The 24,506-nt window shown below is 57.1% G+C and overlaps 2 protein-coding genes across 2 annotated transcripts; both read left to right on the forward strand.

Moving 5' to 3' along the window:
- The first annotated feature begins 2,875 nt into the window (after nucleotides 1–2,875).
- On the forward strand, nucleotides 2,876–16,933 carry Prx (periaxin). Its single transcript, XM_046440132.2, has 7 exons — nucleotides 2,876–2,912; nucleotides 6,323–6,366; nucleotides 6,449–6,547; nucleotides 6,672–6,797; nucleotides 8,776–8,932; nucleotides 12,167–12,363; nucleotides 12,916–16,933. The coding sequence occupies exons 4-7, from the start codon at nucleotides 6,771–6,773 to the stop codon at nucleotides 16,750–16,752; spliced, it is 4,218 nt and encodes a 1,405-aa protein (XP_046296088.1). The 5' UTR covers nucleotides 2,876–2,912; nucleotides 6,323–6,366; nucleotides 6,449–6,547; nucleotides 6,672–6,770; the 3' UTR covers nucleotides 16,753–16,933.
- Nucleotides 16,934–19,108: 2,175 nt separating this feature from the next.
- On the forward strand, nucleotides 19,109–24,364 carry Hipk4 (homeodomain interacting protein kinase 4). The gene is made up of 4 exons (XM_046440034.2): nucleotides 19,109–19,644; nucleotides 21,362–21,718; nucleotides 22,607–23,455; nucleotides 23,878–24,364. The coding sequence occupies exons 1-4, from the start codon at nucleotides 19,180–19,182 to the stop codon at nucleotides 24,055–24,057; spliced, it is 1,851 nt and encodes a 616-aa protein (XP_046295990.1). The 5' UTR covers nucleotides 19,109–19,179; the 3' UTR covers nucleotides 24,058–24,364.
- Nucleotides 24,365–24,506: the final 142 nt, after the last annotated feature.

Genomic DNA, 24,506 nt, shown 5'->3' on the forward strand with positions numbered 1-24,506 from the left:
GGTCTCAATCTCCTGGGACCCAGTAATCCTCTTGCCTCAACCTCTTGAGTGCTGGGACATATCCGTGGGTCACCCTGCTGCTGCTGCTGCTGCTGGGTTTCTCCTACTCTTTTCTGTCCTGGGATGGAACCGAGGGCCTTGCATATGCTGGTCAAATGCTCAGTCACTCAGCTGCACCCCAGCCCTTCAGCTTCATATTTAATGGCTAAAGACGGAAGCTCTTTCCCTAAGATTGGGAATGGCAAGGTTCTCTGCTGTGAGAGACACAGAGGACAGTGTGTCCCAAACTCTATGTTCTGTTTGACCGCGAGTGGAGAGAGGCAGATTTTCAACCTCCTTCTAACCCGACCTGTAGCTCAGACTATGTCTACCATCAAGCACTTAAAAGATCACCTTTGAGCCAGACATTGGTAGCACAGGCCTGTAACCTCAGCAATTTGGGAGTCTGAAGCAGGAGGATACAAGTTTGAAGCAACTTAGCAAGATCTTGTTTCAAAATAAAAAAACAGGGCTGGGGATATAGCTCCGTGGTGAAGTGCCCCTGGAGGTTCAAGACTTTGGTTTTTGGTTTTTTTTGTACCAGAGATTGAACCCAGGGGCACTTAACCATAGAGCCACAGCCACAGCCCATTTTATTTTTTATTTTGAGACAGGATCTTGCTGAGTTGCCTAGGACCTCACTAAGTTGCTGAGGCTGGCCTCAAACTTGTGATCCTTCTGCCTCAGCCTCTGGAGCCACTGGGAGTACAAGCGTGCACCACCATGCCCAAATGCCCCTGGTAGTTCAATCCCCATACTACAAAACAACAACAAACTCGGTTGTACATTGTCCCTTCCATAGCTGCCCAGGGCCCTCAGTACAAAGTCTCACTCCTTCCTCATTGCCTGGCTGAGCCTGAGACCTCTACTCAGCCTCCCCCCACTCTCAATTAACCACATTCTCAAAGGGCCAATGCACAGGTCACTCCCTCTTATTTCTCATTCGCTCACCACCCATTGCTCTGCATTAACTCCTATGTATCCTACGGGTTCAGCCCAAAGGCTACTTCCTCCAGGAAGCCCTCCCTGACCACTCCGCCTGGGACTTCCCATCATGACCCTCGCCATTCTGGGTTTGTTCCCTGTGGGTCCCCCTGCCTGGAACCCTCTCCTCTGCCCTCTCCCTCAGCCTCAACCTCCAGTTTGACTTTCAAGGTCAGCTCCTACAGGAATCCTTTCCTGAGTCTGGCCTCCCAGAGTAGATGTGGGTCTGTTGGTGGCCCCAAAGGACCTGCTGCTGGACAAGGGCTTGCGAATGTTTGTTGAATGAGGAAACGAACAAATGAATCTTTGAGGTCAATGAAAGAGAGGAAGAGACTGCAGTAAAATAAGGGTCACAGGCCCAATGGCAGCCCTGACCACAGGTCCCTTCCACCCCGCCCAGCTCAGGAGGAGGGTGCTGGCCGGGTTCCGGCCACACCCCTACCCTTGGTGGCTGCCAGGCCAGGAAGGCATTTCCCAGAGCTCAGCACATTCCTGCCTCCCCTGGTGGCTGAGAGTGGGCAGGGGGCATTTCAGAGAGAAAAGGGAGGCCCCCAGTATTCTGGGCTCTAGCCACCCTGTTTCTGCACCCCATGTCCTCAAGAGCAGTCCCCAACTCCTATGTGTGGGGTGGGGGACAGGTCCACAGAGGGGCCACCCATGCTGGCATGAGGGCCTGGGGTGTGACTGGGGGCCTGGTGCTGGCGCCTGGAGGGACAATGGGGCAGAAGCTGCTGACTCGTGCTTTGGGGGTAATCCCCCAGCCTCATCCCAGCCCCAGCCCCAGGCCCAGGCTCAAAGAGCCACAAGCATCCAGGGCAGCGGCCAGTGGGTGCGAGGGGCATGTGGGGGTACCTGTGCTCCCTGTGCCGCCCCCCGGGGTCTGGTGAGTCAGGGCAGGCTGGGGGCCGGGCCAGGGGCCAGAGAACTGGGGTGAGGCCTGGTGGCCTTGGTTTGGGAGTTGGGCAGGTCTGGATTAAAAGCTGGGCCACTGCCAATTACCTGCTATGCTACCTTGGGTGAGTCACTGACCTTCTCTGTCTCCTTATCTGTGAAAAGGAGGGATAGGAGAGTGTAGCAGGGTCTTTGGGGGTCCAGCAGAGTGGGGGTGCGAGCCCAGCCCCACAACCTCCTGTAGCTATATATTGGGCCAATGAACCCTCCTTGCTTTGGAAACAGAACTGTGGGCGCCCCACACAGTATTGAGCACATAGGAGGAGCCCCAAATAGCAACTTCATGAAAAGGAGCAGTAGGGTTCTGCCATGCCCAGTCTCACTGGAAAGGGTTCCCAAGTCCTGCGAGAGGACCACCTGGCCCTCTAATTTGTGTAACCATAAATAACAAAATGTGTATAGGTAGCACTCGCTCTGCTACGAGCTCCATCTTAGATATGGAGAGACTGAGGCCAGAGATGAGCTGTGACTTACTGAAGGCTTACTGAGGAAGGTCACACAGCCAGGCAGGAGCGGCTGAACTCGGGTTGAAACCAAAATTGTGAGGGGAGAGGGCAGGAAGGAGTTTGTCTCTGGGACCCCAGGAAACATCAAGGCCATGGGTGGGTCCGGGGGCCAGGAAACAGTGGGGGTGAGGTGCTGAGTCTCTAAGTTGGGGTGGCCACGTACAGGTCTCAGAAGTGGGGCTCCCGGTGGAAGTCTGGGCTCAGCCAAGGGACAGGCGGTGCCTCCTGGTCCCCACCCCCTCGCACATGGATGTAGCTGGGAGAAGGGGATGTTTGTTTCCCCACTGCCCACCCTCTGGTGACATCATATCTCAGCAGCCAATGGCTGGGGTCTTTCCCTCCTACCCCTCCCGATTCCTTTTCCCCCCCAGCCTAGGGCTGGGACTGAACAGACGGATTGGGGAGCTCTCGATTGTGTCTGGAGGCCTAGAGGTAAGAGATCAGCCAGCCGGTCTCCTCCCGGGACGAGGCTGAGAATGAGACCCAGGGTCCTGGGAGGTCCGGGAGGGTGCCCGGGGCCCAGGAAGGAGGACTTTGAGCCAGTCCTGAATCCCAGCTGCACCCTCTTTCTGGCTGTGCAGCCTTTGTGCCTCTACTTGCTTGTCTCTAAAATGGGCTGACAGAGGCCGACTCACAGAGTGTTCATGAGTTACTGCCTGTGAAGAGCTAGGGCAGGCTTTCTGGTTCTTGGAATAGAATGCCAGGGGACCGTGGTGATTTTTTTTTTTTTTTCATTTGTACCAGGGATTAAACCCAGGGGTCTTTAACCACTGAGCCACATCCCCAACCCCTTTTTGTATTTTAGAGACAGAGTCTCACAGAGTTGCTTAGGGCCTCGCTAAGTTGCTGAGGCTGGCTTTGAACTTGCAGTCCTTCTGTCTCAACCTCCCAAGCCACTGGGATTACAGGCATGCGCCACCACGCCCGGCATGGTGGTGGTGATCTTATTGGTGGGAGGATGGTGCCCAAGATGGCTGGATTTTATCTCTCACTCGAAGTTCCCCTTTGGTTTGGGGGGAGCAAAGGCTGGGTATGAGACCCTGGGAGAGATGGAGCCCTCTTGCATACACTCTGCTATCAGAGATGTTTCTGTTAATTGAGCACTTTATATTGGGATGTTCTGAGGACTTGCTCTTGTCTCACAAATCTTCAAAGCCATTTTTACTGGCTCCATTTTACAGATAAGAAACTGAGGTCTCAGATGAGAAGGACCTTGCCCCTGTTTTCATACCTGGCAAGTGCTGGAGCCGGGACTCACCGAGGCAGCCAGAGGCCACTGCCTTACACTTCCCCTTGGCCCCACTGTGTGACCTCAGATAATATCCAGGTGCCTGGATGAGTCGGGTCACCCCCAGCTCCCACTGCTGAGGACACCAGGTCACCGTGGCTGGGAAAGCTGAGACTCTTAGGCAGGCAGAATTCCCAAGTGAGGTTGGTGGCAGCCACTGAAGAAAGGGCTAGAAGGGCAGAGCCTTCAGTAGATTCCTCAGTGGACCTAGCTCAGCCAAAGGGCGGGGCCTAGACGACAACCCCTAATTCCCAGCCACTCTGAAGGGCCCAAGCAGCGTCTAAATGGATATCTTAGATGCACCTGCCTCATGGAGGTGTTGGGCGGGGGGTTGAATGAGCCAAAGCACATAGTAAGTGCTCAAGAAACAGGAACGCTGAAAATTCTGGGAACTCAGGCATGAACCAGGACAGGGTCTCAGTCACTGCCCCAGTCTTGATTCATCAGGAGACCCCATCAGATCTGCCTCTGACACAAGTCAGGGACTCCCAGAGAGTCTCCCCCACCTCCTACCCCTGCCTACTAGGATGGGCATCACTGGGAACACAGAGTGCTTGGGGTGGAGTGGGTTTCCTTCCGAAGCTGCCCCCACCCCACCCCAGGAGCTGGGTATGTTCCTCAGGAAGGGCACTTCTGAGCTAAATATAACTTGGGCTGGGCAGCTGTCCAGGTAGGGATGAGGAAGGAGGGCACTCTCTTGTTCCCGCCCTGCTTGGGCTTCCTGTGTCAGGTTCTGGGTGTGACTCTCACTGCCAGGGCCTGGAGCAGGGAGCTCCTGGCCCAGGAGACTGTCCCCGCCATCTGCCGCTGCCTGCAAAAGGCCCATCTCACCCCCACTCCCCAGTTTAGAATACCGTGTTGGTCCCGGTTAGCTCTCACACCTGGGTTCAGTCGTGATGTCCAGCCTCTTAACTCTCTTACTCATCAGTAAAATGGGGGCCCCCTGGGATCAAGTTAGCCAGGTCTGGCTCCAACAAATTCACTTTAAAATTGCATTCACAGTCCCCTCTACCTCTCTTGCTCCATCTAGTTCCTGCCCAGCTGTTTTGTGGCCCGTGTCTCAGAACTACCAGCGCAAGTTTCAGTACCGACTAAGGGTCAAGGGCACAGGCCCTAGCTCTGCCTCTTCCTGGTTGTCTAACTCTGGACACTTTCCCCCTCTGAGCCTGGGTTTCCACCCTTGTAACAGCCACCCTATCCAGGGTGACGTTGAGGCCTCTGGGTGCTGACACAGGCCCAACTCAGAGGAACACCCCAGACGTGGGAACCAGCTTGGGAGAGATTGTCCCTGCTCGCAGGGGTGGGGGCTGAGAGAGGAGGTTGGGACGAACACATAGACCAGGACCCCTAGGAAATCCAGAGAGGGGCCCTCCAACACTGTGGGGGACCTGCTAGTGGAATAGTTGCTCAGGATGTTGAGGGGGTCCCCATGTCTTCTGTCCTGGCTGGTGGTGGGCTATGAAGGGCCATTGTGCAGCTGCGGGTGGGTGGGCGGGGTGGAATGTGGCTGGCCCAGCAGATGCGCCATTGTGTGAGGGAATGTGCCGCGTGAGGTCTGACCTTTCCCTCTACAGCAGGGGTTGGCGGGTTGGCATGCCAGGTGGGGGCTGTGAGGACTAGCCGGGAGTTGGGGGTTGGGGACACAATCTCTTCCCCCAGGAGAGCCTGGCAGAAGTCTGCATGTGACCCCCAGCTCTGCTTCCTCCTTTGCTGTGTGACCTGGGTTGGGGGTTGGGGACACAATATATATGGCCATTCCCCGGGGAGAGCGTGGCAGAAGACTGCATGTGACCTCCAGCTCTGCTTCCTCCTTTGCTGTGTGACTTCTCTTGGCCTCTCTGAAGGGACAGGGTTTTCAGAGGTGAGGGAGAAGGTGAAGGTCTCAGTCCAAGGACTGGCCAATAATAACCACTCCATAACCATTAGTTATTATTATTGCCATATAAGAGGCTGGAGGCGTCAGACAAGTTCAAGTCCCAGCTTGGCCATATATACACCAGGCAAGTGACTCCCCTGCCCCCAGCCTCAGTTGTCTCCTCTGTAATGGGCTCAATACAATACTGACCTCACAAAGCTGTTCTGAGGTCCACGTGCAATGATACCTATGGGGACAGGACACAAGGTCAGGACCACAGGACATTCTTGGTAATAACAGCAAACATAAGCTCCTCCCTCGTGTGGGCCACTTTATACCTACTAAGTCATTTGATCCATGGAACAGCCCTGCAAGGCGGGCATGCTTTCCCTCACTTTTTAAAAAAGCACAGGAAGGCGCGGGGCTGTGACCTCTGGGAGCACATGGGAGTGGATGTCATTATATTGTGTTTGGTCCAGGTGGTTGGCCCTGGGGCTCTGCAGCTGGACAGGCCCAGGAGTCACTTGGGCTTTGCCTCTTGTTTTCCAGTTGTCATGGGCTGTGTGTGGGGGGGTCTTCTGAACCTCATTGTCCCCACCTGCGTTATTGGGACAGGACATTGATAGAGCGGGGAGGGTCACTCACTCGGAAGCAACAGTGGGTGTTAGCTGATAATACTGCTCCCATTATTCTTCTCAGCGCCCCGGACCCAGGAGGCCCAAGGAGCTGAAGGTGACCCTCAGGTGAGCACTGGCTGGCGCCGCATGCCCCTCCTTGCCCTTTCCTGCCTACCTGGAGCCTCATGCCCTGATCTTTCCCTGGCAGGCAGCAAGACCCCAGCGGAAGGCCGGGAGCCCCACAGATAGCTGTGTGGCATCTGGGGCCGGGCTCCTGTTAGGAGGGAATACCTGCGCCCAGGCAGCGGTGAGGGGACAGCTGGGGTGCGGGGCCTTTCTCTCCTTCTGATGCCCACCCTGCCCTTCCCCTGGAAGCTGGGCTTCCATCCCTCATCCTCTCCTGGCCTCAACCCTCCATCCCTGTCCCCCAGGCTCAGAGGCAGCTGCTTCATGCAGAACTGAAGTTGGTTCTGCAGCGGAAGGGGGAAAGGAAGCAGCAGCCCAGGGCTCACGTGTCTCCCAGCAGTGCCATGGAGGCCAGGAGCCGGAGTGCCGAGGTGAGTGCCACAGGCCCTGCAAGGCGGGGTTGCAGGGAGCACAGACTAGGACAGCAAGGAGGCACTTCCTGGCTTCTCTGGGCCTTAGTCTCCCCATCTGTGAAATGGAAATATAATTGAGGGGGAAATAATAATAATGGGAAGGGCTCAGCATAGTGCCTGGCACAAATCGATGCAAAGCAGCTAATTCACTGGATCATAAAGGAGTTGATAATAAGCTAAGGAAACCCAGCAGAAAGCCTTCATCAGAAGAGGCAGTGTGGTACAGTGGTTAAAGACAAGAATTTGGAATTATCAAATCCCACTCCCCACCATGTCAGCTGTGCAGCCTCGAGCAGGTGACCTCATCCCTTTGAGCCTTAAATCCCCCATTGGTGAAATGAGATAATGGTTCCCATATCTGTGGGGTTTGAGGACTCACCCTTGGGCCATCTGCAGAGTCTGGCACTAAGGAAGACTCCTCTAAAGGTAGCTACCCTGGCTATTATGGAGATGGGGATGGTGGCACTTAATGTGCCTCACTGTATGCCAGGCATAGGGCAGGTCTGCTTTACAGGAGCCAAGCTGAGGCTGGGAATGGCAGGCAAGGGGGTCACTGCCTTCAGGATGGCCTGTGGGTTCTGGGACCACAGACCCAAGGTCAAGGCCTAGTGGCTTAACTTGCTGTGTGACATTAGGCAAGACATTCTACCCCTCTGGGCCTCAGGTCCTCCTCTGTTGATTTCCCAAGGCTGAAGGGAGAATGAAATGAGAGGCTGAACAGATAATGCTTAGACCAGGGTCTGCACAGCCAAAGGGTGGTGGGGATGGTCATGCTCTTCCAGCCGCTGCCACAGCTTTTCCTACTCCTTCTCACATTGCCATGCCCAGTCCTCTCCCCCCCTGGAGCCACCACAGTGGGGCATCAGGCTCAGAACTGCTTTCCCCTCTTCAAGCCCTAAATTCAATTCCAGTCCTTGCTGGTCTCAATGCCCTGCCCTGTCCCCTCTGATCCCTGTTGGTTTAGTTCACAGCTCACAATCACAGACTTCTTCCAGTACACCTCTGTTATCCAACTTTACAGCAGAGAAACGGGTTCAGGGAGGGCAAGGTGCTCCCCCAGAGAGACACGGCAGATTGGATTCCTAGACACAACTCAGGCCTCTCACTTCCTCTTCTGGGAACGACGTCAATCACACAGCGTGCTGCTGGGCCAGGGCCAGTGTGCACCATTTACAGTAAATACCAGGAATGCCACCACTGTTGGTCCACCATTCATTTACCCACGCACCGACCCCCACCCCACACTTTGCTAGATTCCCTCCCTGGTGGGCGTTATACAGGTCTTGAGGTTATAGAGTCTACGGAAGAGCACAGTCACACACATTCAAGCCTGCAGGGCCAAGGGCAAGTCCCATTCCCCATTGCCTCATCTTGCCGGGCTTAGGGGTCCAATCCTTTCCTAGGAATCCTATCCTCAACCTCGCCCCTTCTTCTGCTGCTATTAAAGCCCTTCCTCGTGGCTCAATCCCACGCTTAGAATATGGGTCACTGCCCCAGCTCCAAAGAAACCCCTCATAAACTGCGGCCACAGACTTCTCATCCCCGGTTCTCTTCCACACTCCATTTGCTCCCAACCTCGCCAACTGCTCTCTGATCCCGGTTCCCCGAACGGTCCCGTCCCATTACCTGGCTCCGCCCCCTCTAGCAGCCTCCACCGAGTCCCGCCTCTTCCAACCCCGCCCCTCGGGACAGCAGCCGTGGGGGCTCGCAGTGGCGCTCACGCCCGCGGAGCTGTTTAACCGTAGTGCAGAGAGCCAGCCGCCCGCGCGCTGTGCTAAAAGAGGTGCCGGATGAGTGGCCCGGACGTCCAGCCTGGGTCGCGGCGAGGGGCAGGTGCCCGGGGAACCCGCCTAAGAGCCGCTTTTAAGCGCGATGGCGACCTCCGGGCGAGGTGTAGCCCTGGCGTCCCATGGCGACCCCTCGCCGCCGTCTGCAGGAGCTGAGGCGAGCGGAGTTGGTGGAGATTATAGTGGAGACGGAGGCGCAGACCGGGGTCAGCGGCATCAACGTAGCCGGCGGCGGTAAAGAAGGAATCTTCGTTCGCGAGCTGCGCGAGGACTCACCTGCCGCCAGGAGCCTCAGCCTACAGGAAGGTGGGCGAGGCCGGGGCGTGGGCGGGGCCGACCTGCGGGGGTGGAGTTAGGAATCTGTCCCGGGCCCAAGGGCTGAAACTGACTTCAGCGTTGTGGGCGTGGTCTCTAAAAGGCGGGGCCTTTTTTGGCACTGTGATTGTTCGGAGCTGACTCTCTGGGCTCCCTGTCTGATTTGAATCCCTGAGGCCCCCGTTTACTAGCTTGTGATCTTTCTGTGCCACCGTTTTCTCATCTTTAAAATGGGAACAACTAGTATTGAGCTCATGGGTTTATTATGTAGATTAAATGAGTCAGTATTTGAAAACAGCACACAGCTAAGTAGCACATGGTAAGCACTATGTAATTGCTAGTTTGTGTTGTTGAGGCAGAAGAAAAGGGGAGGAGTTAATAACCTGGAGAGGTTGGAGAGGGGTTCAGTAAGCGAGGGGTGTTTTAGGAAATGTGAGTGAAGCTCACATTTATTCATACAGCATCTATTTATTAATAGCCTTCTATTTCAGGCATTACTTAGGTGCTTGGGCTATCGCAGTGAACAAACAGACAACAGTCCGTGCACTTATAAGTTACGATCCAGTGGAGGAGGAGTTAAAATAAGTTAAATCTCTGGTAAATTAGAAGGGAGTATGTGCTATGGATGCCTGGAAGAAAACTGCATTTTTACACAAGGTGGTCTAGGAAGGGTGGGAAGTCTGCAAGGAAGTAAGGAAACAAGCTATGTGGCCATCTGGAAAAAGCAGTCCAGGCAGAGGGAGCAGCCAATGCAAACATCCCAAGATGGGAGCATGGCTGGTTTGTTGGAGGAAGAATATGGAAGCCAGTGTATGCAATAAGTGAATGGTAAGACTGATGTCAGAGAGGCAAGGGGGGAGCAGTTTTTGGAAGGCTTTAATAAGCCATGGTGAGACTTTGACTATTTACTCAGAGACTTTGACTTTTATTTTATTTGTACCAGGGATTGAACCCAGGAGTATTTAACCACTGAGCCACATCCCCAACCCTTTTAAAAGTTTATTTAGAGACAGGATCTCACTGAGTTGCTTAGGGCCTCACTAAGTTGCTGAGGACGACTTTGAATCCTCCTGCCTCGCCTCCCCAGCAGCAGGGGAGACTTTGAATTGTATTCTGTGAGTGTTGTGAGCAGAAGAGGAACAAGAATGGATCATGTTGAAAGGCTACAATAACAGTAGACTGTAGGGGGCAGGGTTGGGAGCAGGGAGAACAAGGTGGTTTCTTTGATTATCCAGGTAAGAGATAGTGATGCTCAGGACTAAAACAGTGTTGTTGGAGGTGAAGAGAAGGACTCTGGATATACCTTGAAGGAGAAACCTTCAGGACTGAGTGTGGGATATCATGGACAGAGATGGGTCAAGGATGCCTCCAGGGATTTTCGACCTGAGGATGGAGCTGTTAGTCTAACAAATGGGGCACACTGGGGCTGGTGCTTGTTTGGAAAAGACTAGGAGTGTATTTTGGACCTCTTAGATGCGAGATGTTTGTTGGACACCCAAGTGATGTGGAGTGGCAGTTGGATATACAGTCCACCCTCCATATTTTCGGGTTCTGCATCTGAGGATTTAACCAAAGATTGAAAATATTTTTTTTAAAAATTGCATCTGTAATTGTATCTGAACACGTCCAGACACATTTTCTTGTCACTATTCCCTAAACAACACAGTGTAACAACTATTTACACTGCGTTAGGTATTATAAGTAATCTAGCCAGAGTGTAGTGTTACGTGCCTGTAATCCCAGTGGCTAGGGAGGCTGAGGCAGGAGGATTGTGAGTTCAAAACCTGATTCAGTAACTTAGCAAGGCCTTAAGCAACTCAGAGAGACCCTGTCTCTAAATAAAATACAAAATAGGGCTGGGGATGTGGCTCAGTGGTTAAGCATCCCTGGGTTCATTCCTCCTTACCAAAAAATAAATAAGTAATCTAGATCTCATTTTATATATGTGGGAAGAGGTATGTAGCTTACATGAAAATACTATGCTGTTTTATATAAGAGACTTGAGCATCTGTAGATTTTTGATGTCTAGGAGGGGAGGACCTGAAAACAACCCTCTACAGATACAGAGAGGCCTTATGAGTCCAGAGTGAAGGAGGGAGTGCTGGCTGGAGAGATACACTGGGGAGTTATCAGCAGATGTATGATCCTTAAACTCCTAAATCTGGATGAGCTTCCCAAGAATTCCCCAAAGCCGAGTGTAGCGTGTTTATGGAGAAGAGAAGAGGCCCAAGGCCTGAGCACCTCAAACAGTGTTTAAGAGTTCATAAACTTGCTGAGCAAGACGGTGTATGCCCATAATCCCAGCAACCTGAGAGGCTGAGGCAGGAGGATCCCAATGTCGATGCAAGTTCGAGGGTAGCCTCAGCAACCTCCAGAGGGGTTCCAGAAGGTGTGACACCCCCCAAACCAACTGAAACAAGTAGATGAGAAAAAGAGTAAAGTTGGGTAAAATAAAATAAAGTGGTCCAAGCAGATGAAGTTTGGGATTTGACCATTGAACTACACAGGGGTCACTGCCTGAGACCTTGAAAGGTGCAGTTCATGTATGTGGTGCGAAGCGGGGCGCTAGTAAGCGGATGGAAAGTGTGACTGGAGAATTGTAAATAATGCCGATGCATTTTTTGTCATCAAGGTAAACAGATCTATGGGACAGGAACTCCATACTGTGAGGTCCAGACATTCATTCTTATGGGAGAAATGGCATATTGTTATGCTGATAGGATAATGTAGAAAAAAAGGGCACAAGGTGATGTGGGAAAAGGGGAGAATCGCTGGGCAAACAGCAGAGGAACTGACCCGAGCCAGGAGTGAGAACAGTTCATCCCTTGAACAGGAGTAAAGATCCAGCAGAGCAGGGAGATAAATAGATGGTGTGGGAACTTGCGGAGGTTACCTTCTGATTTTATTCTCTCCGTAAAGAAAACAAAGTCATCTTTTGAGGTGTGAGGTTGGGGTAGAGAAGTGGAAAGGCGACCCGCGAGACCTGAGCGTTGTGGATTTGTTCGGTGCCCAGTGGGAGAGGCGGAGCTAAAGCCATGGGCGGGGCTTCGTTACTAGGGTCTTGGCCCTAGTCGGGGTGGAACGCCTCTCAAGCCTGCGCTCGGGATAGGCGGGCTAAGCCCGGGGGCGGGGCTTCATTGCGCTAGCGCCCAGGAAGTGGGCGGAACCAGACCTGGGCGGAGCTGGCAGATACCCATGCCCTGCCCACCTCCACCTCGCCTGCAGGGGACCAGCTCCTGAGCGCCCGCGTGTTCTTTGAGAACTTCAAGTACGAGGACGCACTACGCCTGCTGCAATGCGCCGAACCTTACAAGGTCTCCTTCTGCCTGAAGCGCACTGTGCCCACCGGAGACCTGGCGCTGCGGCCCGGGACCGTGGCTGGCTACGAGATCAAGGGGCCGCGGGCCAAGGTGGCCAAGCTGGTACGCGTGCTTAGCCCGGCCCCGGTCCTGGACAGCCCCAGCGATCCTGTCTCTGCGCCGTGAGCCCCACTCCCCGCCAACGTGGGCCATCCTTGCCCTCTGTCTTGTCACTAACCTAATGCTAATCCCACCCTCGTTCATTGTCCCTAAACTCCTCCCCCGGGAGGGAGTCCATCTACCCCAGACCTTGGCCCTCAACCATCTTGAAGAGGCATTCCCATCTTCGGATCCAGGCCAGCTAGGGAGGATTTGGAACCAGGAAGGCCAGGTTCCAGTCTGAGCGCTGCTCAATCCCCATCTGCACCATAAGGGTGCTGGGGAAATTCCTGGATGAGGACTTAGACATCTTGGGGTCCAGTTCCCACACTCCTGTTGATTCTACATGAATGTCTTTGCTTTCTGGGGGAAAGGCAGGAAGTGGGGATGGTTTTGGGGAACAAGATACTCTACCCAGAATATCTCCATCCTGATATACAATACCAGTGGGGCTCTTCCTGTCTGCTCCGGCCTCCCACTGTCCCACCGCCTCCTGCCTCTCTCCTCTCTCCCCAGAACATCCAGAGTCTGTCCCCTGTGAAGAAGAAGAAGATGTTGGTGGTGCCCGGGGCCCTGGGGGCCCCTGCAGACCTGGCCCCCGTTGACGTCGAGTTCTCCTTTCCCAAGTTCTCCCGTCTGCGTCGGGGCCTCAAAGCTGAGGCTGTCAAAGGTCCTGTCCCAGCTGCCCCTGCCCGACGGCGCCTCCAGCTGCCTCGGCTGCGTGTAAGAGAAGTGGCCGAAGAGGCCCAGGTAGCCCGGCTGGCTGCTGCTGCTCCTCCCCCCAGGAAGGCCAAGGCAGAGGTAGAGGTGGCAGCAGGAGCTCGTTTCCCAGCCCCTCAGGTGGAGCTGGTTGGGCCCTGGCTGCCAGGTGCTGAGGTGGGTGTCCCTCAGGTCTCAGCTCCCAAGGTGGCCCCCTCAGCAGAGGCTCCCAGTGGCTTGGGCCTCCACCTGCCAACCCTTGGGCTGGGAGCCCCTGCTGCACCTGCTGTGGAGCCTCCAGCTGTAGGGATCCAGGTCCCCCAAGTGGAGCTGCCCACCTTGCCCTCACTACCCACTCTCCCCACACTTCCTTGCCTGGAGACCCGGGAAGGGGCTGTGGCAGTGACAGTGCCCACCCTGGAAGTAGCAGCACCTACTGTGGAGGTGGACCTGGCCTTGCCAGGCAAAGAGGCAGAGGCCCGGGGAGAGGTGCCTGAGGTGGCCTTGAAGATGCCCCGCCTCAGTTTCCCCCGCTTTGGGACCCGAGGGAAAGAAGTCACTGAGGCCAAAGTGACCAAGATCAGTCCAGAGGCCAGGGTGAAGGGTCCTAGACTTCGAATGCCCACCTTTGGCCTTTCTCTCCTGGAGCCCCGGCCCTCGGCCCCTGAGGCTATTGCTGAGAGCAAGTTGAAGCTGCCCACCATCAAAATGCCCTCCTTTGGCATTGGAGTCGCAGGGCCTGAGGTCAAGGTGCCCAAAGGGCCTGAAGTGAAGCTCCCTAAGGCCCCTGAGATCAAGCTCCCCAAAGTGCCTGAGGCAGCCCTCCCAGATGTGCGACTCCCAGAGGTTCAGCTCCCCAAAGTGTCAGAGATGAAGCTTCCAAAAGTGCCTGAGATGGCCGTGCCCGATGTGCACCTCCCAGAAGTGCAGCTCCCAAAGGTTCCAGAGATGAAACTCCCTGAGATGAAGCTCCCGAAGGTGCCCGAGATGGCCGTGCCCGATGTGCACCTCCCAGAAGTGCAGCTCCCGAAGGTTCCAGAGATGAAACTCTCTGAGATGAAGCTCCCGAAGGTGCCCGAGATGGCCGTGCCCGATGTGCACCTCCCAGAAGTGCAGCTCCCGAAGGTTCCAGAGATGAAACTCCCGAAGGTGCCCGAGATGAAGCTCCCCGAGATAAAACTCCCGAAGGTGCCCGAGATGGCTGTGCCCGAGGTTCGACTTCCGGAGCTGCAGCTGCCCAAAGTGTCAGAGATGAAGCTCCCGAAGATACCCGAGATGGCCGTGCCCGATGTGCACCTCCCAGAAGTGCAGCTCCCGAAGGTTCCAGAGATGAAACTCCCCAAGGTCCCCGAGATGGCCGTGCCAGAGGTTCGACTTCCAGAGGTACAGCTGCCCAAAGTGTCAGAGATGAAGCTCCCCAAGGTCCCCGAGATGGCCGTGCCCGAGGTTCGGCTTCCTGAGGTGCAGCTGCCCAAAGTGTCAGAGATGAAACTCCCCAAGGTCTCTGAGATGGCTGTGCCCGAAGTGCAGCTCCCAGAGGTGCAGCTGCCCAAAGTGTCAGAGATTCGGCTGCCAGAAATGCAGGTGCCAGCGGTACCAGATGTGCAGCTGGCAGCTCCCAAGGCACCGGAGGTGAAGCTAAAAGCTGCTGGGGCGGAGCAGGCAGAGGGGATAGAGTTTGGCTTCAAGATGCCCAAGATGACCATGCCCAAGTTGGGGAGGGTGGGGCCTCCGTCCCAAGGCAAACCAGGTGAGGCAGGTGCAGAGGTCTCAGGAAAGCTAGTGACACTTCCCTGTCTGCAGCCGGAGGTGGGTGGTGAGGCTCGTGTGGGTGTCCCCTCTCTCACTCTGCCCTCTGTGGAACTAGACCTACCGGGGGCCCTCGGCCTGGAGGGACAGGTTCAGGAGGCCAAAGTGGGCAAGGTGGAGCAGCCAGAGGGTCCCCAGGTGGCAGTTGGTGTTGGGGAAGTGGGCTTCCGAGTGCCCTCTGTTGAGATTGTCACTCCTCAGCTGCCCACAGTGGAGGTTGAGGAAGGGCGGCTGGAGATGATGGAGATGAAGGCCAAGCCCTCCTCCAAGTTCTCCCTGCCCAAGTTTGGACTCTCAGGACCAAAGGTGGCCAAGGCAGAGGCTGAGGGGGCTGGACGAGCTACCAAGCTGAAGGTGTCCAAGTTTGCTATCTCACTCCCCAAGGCTCGGATGGGGACTGAAGCTGAGGCCAAAGAGGCAGGAGATGGAGGCCTGTTGCCTGCCCTCGATCTGTCTATTCCACAGCTCAGCCTGGATGCCCACCTGCCCTCGGGCAAGGTGGAGGTGGCAGGGGCCGATGTCAAGTTCAAGGGGCCCAGGTTTGCTCTGCCCAAGTTTGGGGTCAAAGGCCGGGACGCTGAGCCAGGAGAACTAGTGTCAGGGACAGCTGAGTTGGAGGGCAAGGGCTGGGGCTGGGATGGGAAGGTCAAGATGCCCAAGCTGAAGATGCCCTCTTTTGGGCTGGTCAGAGGGAAGGAAGCAGAAGTCCAGGGTGGACGCATCAGCCCTGGGGAAAAGCCAGAGTCTATAGCTGGGCATCTTAGGATCCCTGAGGTGGAGTTGGTCACCCTGGGGACTCAGGAGGAAGCAGAGGCAGAGGGAGCAGTGGCTGTTAGTGGAGTGAGGCCATCAGGCCTGCAGGTGTCCACGACTGGGCAGGTGGCCACTGAGGGCCATGAGGGGGTGCTGAGGATGCCCCCACTGGGCATCACACTGCCCCAAGTAGAACTAACCGGCTTTGGGGAGGCGGGCACCCCAGGGCAGCAGGCCAAGAGCATGCCCCCTCCAGCAGAGGGCACAGCAGGCTACAAAGTCCAGGTGCCTCAGGTGAGCCTGTCCCTGCCTGGAAGCCAAGTGGCAGGTGGTGAGCTGTTGGTGGGTGAAGGCATCTTCAAGATGCCCACCGTGACTGTGCCCCAGCTGGAGCTGGACGTGGGGCTGAGCCGGGAGGCCCAGGTGGATGAGGTGGCCACAAGCGAGGAGGGGCTGAGGCTGAAGCTGCCCACACTGGGGACAGGAGCCAGGGGAGAGGAGACTGTGGGCCAGCCCCCGGGGGCCGAGCACACCTTCCGCCTCTCGCTGCCAGACGTGGAGCTCTCGCCACCCGCCGTGGGCAGCCACGCCGAGTACCAGGTGGCAGGGGGTGAAGGAGAAGCCGCACAGAAACTCAAGGTGCGGCTGCCCCGGTTTGGCCTGGTGCGGGCCAAGGAGGGGGTCGAGGAGGGTGAGAAGGTCAAGAGCCCGAAGCTCAGGCTACCCCGGGTGGGCTTCAGCCCAAACGAGTCTGCCCCTGGAGAAGGTTCCCCCAGCCCTGAGGAGGAGGAAGAAGAGGGCAGCGGGGAAGGGGCCTCGGGTCGTCGGGGCCGGGTCAGGGTCCGCTTGCCCCGTGTGGGCCTAGCAGCCCCTTCTAAGGCCTCTAAGGGACAGGAGGGTGATGCAGCCTCCAAGTCCCCTGTAGGGGAGAAGTCACCCAAGTTCCGCTTCCCCAGGGTGTCTCTAAGCCCTAAGGCCCGGAGTGGAAGTGGGGACCAGGAAGAGGGTGGCTTCAGGGTCCGGCTGCCCAGTGTGGGGTTTTCTGAGACAGGGCCCACCAGGATGGAGGGGGCCCAGGCGGCTGCTGTCTGAAGCCCTGGGCAGACGGAGACATCCCCTCCCCTCGTTTTGTGTGTGAGTTAACTAGCACTAACCCTCAGAGGGCCAGGAGGTGGGCGACTGACCAGGGCAGGGTGGAGGCCTGTCCTCTGTTCAGCAGGAGTGCCTGTATCATTCCAAGCCATGTGAATAAAATAATCCCGAGGTAGCCATGTGTCCCGTTTCCTGTGTGTGTGTGGTAGGAGTGGGGGTGGTGGGAAGGGGAAGAGAAAGGAGGTCCTGGTGGGGACCTCCCCAACCTGAGGGGATCCTCTGGCATGAGAGAGAAACAGGCCACCTCTGGTCTTAGAAGAGGCAGGTAGCCCTGGTGGAGGGCGCCTGCTCTCGCCCTTCAGAATTCCCAGAGGCCTTTGAGGAGGGCGCTGGGGAGCTCCCTAGCAGAGCACAGCAGTGGATCAACCTCTCTGCCAGGGAATCTGCCGTCGGGCGGGGGGGGGCCCACTCCTACAGGACGGCTGCTGCCCGCTGCTCACCGCACACCTCTGTACACCCTGCCTTCTTTCCTGTCAGGCTGGTTCTACTGCCCCACCCAGCTGGCCCCACCCAGGAAGGCCTGTCTTGGTCTCCTCTTCAGAACTATGGGCTCAGAATCTCCACATCAAGCACCTGGCTGCCTCTTAGGACTGGGTCCTGGGATCCTCAGCACCTCTCAGTGCTGAGCCTTGGGATCATAGGCCGTCCACCTCCCTGCGCAATCCCCACTCAGGATCTAAGCCCCCCTAGGGCCTCCATACTATAGCCCCCCGCCCCCCCCTCCCGTTGCGTGCTGGGTTTGCCTCCCACTTTATCTGCCCCCCAGCACACACTGGGGCTTCTCTGTGGCTTCACCTGCAGTTTTTTCCAACTTCCCAGGGAAACTTCTATCTTCTGGCCCTGGCTCTTGTCTCTCTTCCCCACTCCTCTTTCTCCTCCTGCCCCTGGGCCATCAGGGCTCCTACGAGGTCCTGGACCACCCCCACTCCCTCTCTGGGCTGCGTCCCCTTCCCCTGTGGTTTCTATTTATTTATGTGCAAGCAACTCCCAGACTCTCTCCTGCATCCACCGGGGGAACCAGTGGCCTCTGCAGCCTCCCCTTGGACACTCAGAGACTGTGAGGGTGGTAGTTCAGAGCTTGCTGTCGGCAGGGTCAATCAATGCCTGTCTCTGGCACCCAGTTGAGGGACTTTTTAGGTATTTTAAAAACCTCTTTGCCGGGCACAGTGGTGCACACCTGTAATCCCAGGGACTCAGGAAGCTGAAGCAGAAGAGTCACAAGTTTGAGGCCAGCCTCTGCAACTTAGACCTTGTCCCCAAACAAAAACTAAAAGGGCTGGGGTGTGGTTCAGTGGTTAAGCATCCCTGGGTTCAATCCCTGGTACCATAAAACAAACAAAAACTCCACGTCTTTGTGCCTTGATTCTCTCTTCCCTGCAATTCCTACTCTATTACAGGTTTAAACACCTTAATGTTTACTCTGTAATCTGGCCCCAGCGTCTTCTCCCCCAAACTGCTCCATGTTCCTTTCTCAGATACTTCCCTGGGCCTTGTCCTGCACAGATTCATCCTTTCCCCCCAACCTGTCTGTCACACGGCCTGTCCTTTTGTACCCTTCCCAAACCTTTCCCACCTGGGCCCTGCCCTGGACTCCTTCCTGGGTTTGGGTCCTCCACTCTTGCCCCTCCACTTTGTTCTCGACACTCAGATCTGACCGTACGCTTCCTTGCTCAAAGCCCTTCTGTGGCTCCCCAGTACCCTAGGAATAAAATCCAAACTCTGTAGTCTGTATCCAGGACCTTCTACAACCTGGCTCTGCCCCAGCCACAGCTCTCAACCACAGGTGTTTTCTGGCCACAAATACGCGTGCACACATACACACGCACATACACACACACGCGCGCGTGCACACATACACACGCACACGCACACACATCCCCTTAACAGGAAAAGTCTGCCTCTCTCCCTTGTCTGTAGGTACACCCCGATTCCTGCAGACTCCAGGTCCATGATCTGAGTCCTTCTCGGTCAACCCTTCCTCAGCCAGCCTCTCTAGGGTTCCACCACTGGGTGGGGGAGGGGGCCCAGCCTGGCACCCCACCCCCACTCCAGCTGAGGGCTCAGGTCTCCAACAACAGAACCAGAGGCACTCAGCAACACTGGAACCCATTTGGGGGGCCTGGGGCCCCTCATCCCAAGCCGGGAGGGCTTTGGGGGAGGGGTGCAGCCCCTGGTAGACTTGTTGTGTGGCCAAAGGGGCCGAGGGGTGCCAGGGAAGTGGGGACCAACCTTGTAGGGGAAGGCACGAGTGCGGTTCTCTTTCCCCCACTGGGGGGGCCACGGGGCCGTTGGAGGGGTGGGAGACCTCGGAGGCAGAGCCTTTGGTTCCGGGGTCGGGGCAGGACAGCGTGTGTCAGCAGGGGCACCATGGCCACCATCCAGTCGGAGACCGACTGTTACGACATCATTGAGGTGCTGGGCAAGGGCACCTTTGGGGAAGTGGCCAAGGGATGGCGGCGAAGCACGGGTGAGATGGTGGCCATCAAGATCCTCAAGAACGACGCCTACCGCAGCCGCATCATCAAGAACGAGCTGAAGCTGCTCCGCTGCATGCGGGGCCTGGACCCCGACGAGGCCCACATCATCCGCTTCCTCGAGTTCTTCCACGACGCCCTCAAGTTCTACCTGGTCTTCGAGCTGCTGGAGCAAAACCTCTTTGAGTTCCAGAAGGAGAACAACTTCGCACCCCTCCCGGCCCGTCACATCCGGACGGTCACCCTGCAGGTGCTCAGAGCCCTGGCGCGGCTCAAGGAGCTGGCCATCATCCACGCCGACCTCAAACCCGAGAACATCATGCTGGTGGATCAGACCCGCTGCCCCTTCAGGGTCAAGGTGAGTGCAGCTGCGGGGGGTGGGGGGACACCCTTGTGACATGGAGGTCTTTCTCATCTCAGCTCCTGGACTCGAGGTCTCCTGACCCTCTTCATGCTGTCACCCCTCCCTGCTGGCCCCACATCCCCCCATCTCTCCATCCCAGACCTGAGGCTTCCCCTGCGCCTCCTGCAGGCCCTGACGTATCCCCATCCTGTTCCAACCTCAGTCCCTCTGGTCCTGTCCTGTCGTTGTGGGGATGCCATTGTTGTGGTAGACAGAGTCACCATCCTCTCCGGGAACCAGGTCCCAGTGGTCGGGGCTCTGAATTCAGATTAGTAACCACTTCATGACGCTGCTGTCTGGGGATGGACCGTCAGGAATAGCTCAATGAAAAGAACCTCAGAGGGAAGTCAGGGCCTCAACAGAGACAGAGAGAGCAGCTGTCCAGGTTGACCGCCAAGCACCTGTCATGTACCCAGGGCCCGTGGGGGTGGTCAGCAGTGCCTGGCGGTGAAGACAGAAGACCCGGCCTTCAGGGTGGTGGTGTCCTTCTGTTGGGTGACATAGAGACAAAGATAGAGAGGGACACAGAGACAAGAGACAAACCATGCAAGAAGCAATTGCCAAGGGGTGTGGCTAATGTGGAGCAGCAGCCTGGCGGCATAGACTCTGGGTTCCTTTCCCGGCACCGCAGGAGAAGAGAGAGAGGGAGGATTGAAGAACGGCAGGCAGGGAGGTGAAGCCCCGTGTTCATATACTCCCTCTGCCGGGCCCCTACTGAATGAGTACCAGGCACTTTCTAGGCCTCTGCAGATGCTGCACTGAACAAAACAGACAAAATCCTTGACCTCGTGGGCCTGGCCTCTTTAGTTGGGGAGAAAAACACAATGAACTTGATGAAAGAGTAAAATAATGTGAGATGGTGTTAACAGTAAGAGCAAAAAGCAGAGAGCTAGGAGGGGGAGAGAGTGGCAGGAGGCCTCACGGAGAAGGTGACGTTGAGGAAAGACCTAAAGGAGGTGAGGGAGCCTCGTGGACATGTGGCGCAGAGCATCCAGGCAACGGGAAGTGGTTCAAAGGCCCTGAGCGGGGGGACATGTCTGGCTTAAGGAACAGTGAGGAGGCCCATGTGGCTGGAGGAGGGTGAGTGGGGTGCAGGTGAGGGCACGGAGTGGCAGGGGCAAATGTTGGAGCTTGGTGGAGAAGGAGGAGGATTTCAGCTTTTATCAAGGGACGTGGGTGTAGGCAGGAGATCAGACTCAAGTGGGCAGATGGAGGGTGGACAGGTGGTGCAGGGAGACCAGCGAGGAGGCCGGGAGGGGACCAGGGTGGGGACTGTGGATGGAAGGCAGAGTAAGCAGATTCTGGGTTGGTTTAGAAGTGGAGCCAAACAAGGTGTGGGTAAGGGGAAGAGGAGCGCACTAACCCTCAGTCATGAAGTCTGTTTTCCTCTTGGTGCTGGAGATGGAACCCAGGGCTTCGCATGTGCTAGGCAGGTGCTCCACCACTGAGCTACATCCCCAGCCCTGGGCACAAGTTCTAGTGCAGAGAGTCAGACACAGAGCCAGACACACAACCGGACAGAAGGGCTGGAAGACAGGAACATCCATGGGGAAGGAAGTCTCACTGAGACAGAGTCCAGAGCTGGGTGCAAATGGACTCCAGGTGAGAGATAGCAGGGGAGGCGCGGAGGGCTGTCTGCCACTCCCCTGCCACCTGCTCCTCCTCTCAACAGGTGATTGACTTTGGCTCAGCCAGTATTTTCAGTGAGGTGCGCTACGTGAAAGAGCCGTACATCCAGTCTCGCTTCTACCGGGCCCCTGAGATTCTGCTGGGGCTGCCCTTCTGTGAGAAGGTGGATGTGTGGTCGCTGGGCTGTGTCATGGCTGAACTGCACCTGGGCTGGCCCCTCTACCCCGGCAACAACGAGTATGACCAGGTGCGCTACATCTGTGAGACCCAGGGCCTGCCCAAGCCACACCTGCTGCACGCCTCCCGCAAGGCCCACCACTTCTTCAAGCGTAACCCCCACCCTGATGCCACCAATCCCTGGCAGCTCAAGTCCTCAGCTGACTACCTGGCTGAGACCAAGGTAGGGGGGGAGGTGGGGTGAGGGCAATCAGTGGAGGGGGACTGCTATATCAAGAACAATCTTGGTTAGACCTCAGGGAGGACTAGAAGATTGGGGCATCAGCTATGGGGCTTGTCATGGCAAGAAAGATCTGGGTGAGACCAAAGGTGGGACTGGAAATATGGCTCTGGGCTCAGCAACTTGTGTAGCATGAGGGATTTGGGTTAAGCCAAACGTGAGATGTGGGGTTTGGTGAGAGAGTTCCAACAGAAAGAGGCATGTGAGAGAGACCCCAGGTGGGCAGTCCATTTGCTATCTCTATGGTGTCGTCATCATACCTGCGTAGCAAGAGAATCTGGGTTAGATGGCAGAAGGGACCAGAAGTTTGAGGCCAGCTTAGGAGCTTTCATAGCCAGAAGGATCCGGGTGAGATCAAAGGTGGTTCTAGGGGTTGTCAAACTAGTGTGTACGAAGGGTCTGGATTTGACCCCTGAGAGGTCTGGAGGGTTGGAATCAGATGTGGAGGCTGCAGCAGCAAGAGGATCTGCATTTGATTCCAGAGAGGACTAGAGGTTTAGGGCAACTGCTGGCAGGGGCTGAACCCATGGCTCTGGAGAGGGCTGGAGGTCTGGGGTGAGGTGTGGAGCTTGGGTCATGGAGCGCTCTGGGTAGGTCTCAGCAGGACCAAAGAGCACATCGTCAGGTGTCCTTCTGGCAGCAGCAGGAGAGGTCTGGATTAGACAGGAAGGCATCTGGTGGGATGGATCAGGTGTCTCTGACTTGGCAGCCCGAGAGCCCCAAATCAGATCATGGGCAGAACTGGGAGTCCGGGGTCATATGTAGGGCAGGGGCATGTCTGGGGCTCCGGGCCTGATGCAGGTCAACCCCACGTCCCCCATGCTCCACCAGGTGCGTCCCCTGGAGCGTCGCAAGTACATGCTCAAGTCCTTGGACCAGATCGAGACGGTGAATGGTGGCGGGGCTGCCAGCCGGCTGACCTTCCCGGACCGGGAGGCGCTGGCCGAGCACGCGGACCTCAAGAGCATGGTGGAGCTGATCAAGCGCATGCTGACGTGGGAGTCCCACAAGCGCATCAGCCCCAGTGCGGCCCTGCGCCACCCCTTCGTGTCCATGCAGCAGCTGCGCAGCGCACACGAGACCACGCGGTACTACCAGCTGTCCCTGCGCGGCTGTCGCCTCTCGCTGCAGGTGGAGGGCAAGCCACCCCCGCCTGTCATGGCCACCACAGAGGATGGGCCCCCTTACTACCGGCTGGCCGAGGAGGAGGAGGCCGTGGGCATGGGCAGCGTGGCGGGCAGCGGGCCCTTCTTCCGGGAGGAGAAGGCTCCGGCCGTGCAGAGAGCCATTGACCAGCTGGACGACCTGAGCCTGCAGGAGGCCGGCCGCGGGCTCTGGGGGGAGACCCGGGCCGACGTGGTCTCTGACATGCTGGCCCCGCTCAAGGCGGCCACCACGGGCCGCGGGGTCCCCGACTCTGGCCCAGAGCCCATCCTGGCCTTCTATGGCAGCCAGCTAGCAGGACGCCACAAGGCCCGCAAGCCGCCCGCGGGCTCCAAGTCCGACTCCAACTTTAGCAACCTCCTCCGGCTGAGCCAGGCCTCGCCCGAGGACGATGGGCCCTGCCAGGGGAGTGGCTGGGAGGAAGGCGAGTGCCAAGGGGCCTCTGCGGAGCCGCCTGCCATCCCACAGCAGGAGGGAGATGGACCCAACATCAAGGACATGACCATGGACGCTGAGGTAAGCCAACGGTGGGCGGTGGGCAGTGGCTCTGGCCAGGGCCTCCCCAGAGCTGGCTCCAGGGTGGGGGCGCAGATCACCGGGCCTGGCCTTCCACACACCTCTCGGTGGTGCAGACACCCACTGACCCACCCTCAGGATGTGGGGAGACCGGGCACACACTAGCCCATGTTCAGGACACAAGGACCAGCCAACGTGAGGCCACCCTTACTCTTGAGGCTCAGCACACACGAATGCCCTCAGGACAGGACAAGGCTCCACCATACTGTCCCACCTTCACGCTGTGACCCAGTAACCTCCTATGAGAAGCCACGACCCAGACTGGACAGGCCCTTAGTGCGTCTTGTCCCTCTCAGGAAAGTGGGACTGAGGCCCAGCAGACACCAACACTTCTTGCTGATGCCCCTCTCTTGTCCCCACAGAGGTCAGGCCCTGAGCTCTTCGACCCCAGCAGCTGTCCTGGAGAGTGGCTGAGTGAGCCCGACTGGACCCTGGAGGGAGTCAGGGGGCCACGGGCTCAGGGGCTCCCACCCCGCCACCCCCACCCACATGGTCCGCCCCGGGCCACCAGCTTTCTGCAGCACGTTGGCGGGCACCACTGATGGCAAGGCCCCCCCTGCCTGCGGCTGGGGGCTGCACTGGCTGGGCTGGCATCCCTCTGATCTGAACTGCTCCACAGTGCCACCCCTGAATCCACAAATTATTCTTACAGAAAAGATGATTATCCAGAAATCCCCCATACCCCCTCCCACAGCGCATGCCTGTACCACCACCCATAGGTGGCCCTAAGGGCCTGGCTCATGGCCCCCTTGGCCAGGGACGGCAGGAAGAGGGTTGCACCCCACTGGCCCTGAGCTCGCCCTTGGCCCCGCTGCCTCCGTGTAGTTCAATAAAGAAACGTTCAACAGTCCTGCCTCCCCGTCCTCACTGACTGAGGCCTCTCCAGTCCAGGGTGGGGTCCTCAGCGGGCACCCAGGACCTGACTCTGCCATGCTCTGCCCAGGTGGCTCATACAGCAGGCTATGACTCTGGGAGGAGGAGGCTTGGATAC

Source organism: Marmota monax, unplaced genomic scaffold, assembly GCF_021218885.2.
Source record: "Marmota monax isolate L192 unplaced genomic scaffold, Marmota_monax_Labrador192_F-V1.1 WCK01_AAM20220418_F8-fsc00228, whole genome shotgun sequence".
NCBI lineage: Eukaryota > Metazoa > Chordata > Mammalia > Rodentia > Sciuridae > Marmota > Marmota monax.

What these genes read in the sequence shown, in the direction of transcription:
- Prx (XM_046440132.2), top strand. Translation starts at nt 6,771, where the DNA reads ATGGAGGCCAGGAGCCGGAGTGCCGAG. An exon ending in CCAGGAGCCGGAGTGCCGAG is followed by an intron (nt 6,798 to 8,775) that starts GTGAGTGCCACA and finishes CGCCGTCTGCAG; the next exon opens with GAGCTGAGGCGAGCGGAGTT. An exon ending in GAGCCTCAGCCTACAGGAAG is followed by an intron (nt 8,933 to 12,166) that starts GTGGGCGAGGCC and finishes CCTCGCCTGCAG; the next exon opens with GGGACCAGCTCCTGAGCGCC.
- Hipk4 (XM_046440034.2), top strand. Translation starts at nt 19,180, where the DNA reads ATGGCCACCATCCAGTCGGAGACCGACTGTTACGACATCATTGAGGTG. An exon ending in GCTGCCCCTTCAGGGTCAAG is followed by an intron (nt 19,645 to 21,361) that starts GTGAGTGCAGCT and finishes TCCTCTCAACAG; the next exon opens with GTGATTGACTTTGGCTCAGC. An exon ending in ACTACCTGGCTGAGACCAAG is followed by an intron (nt 21,719 to 22,606) that starts GTAGGGGGGGAG and finishes ATGCTCCACCAG; the next exon opens with GTGCGTCCCCTGGAGCGTCG.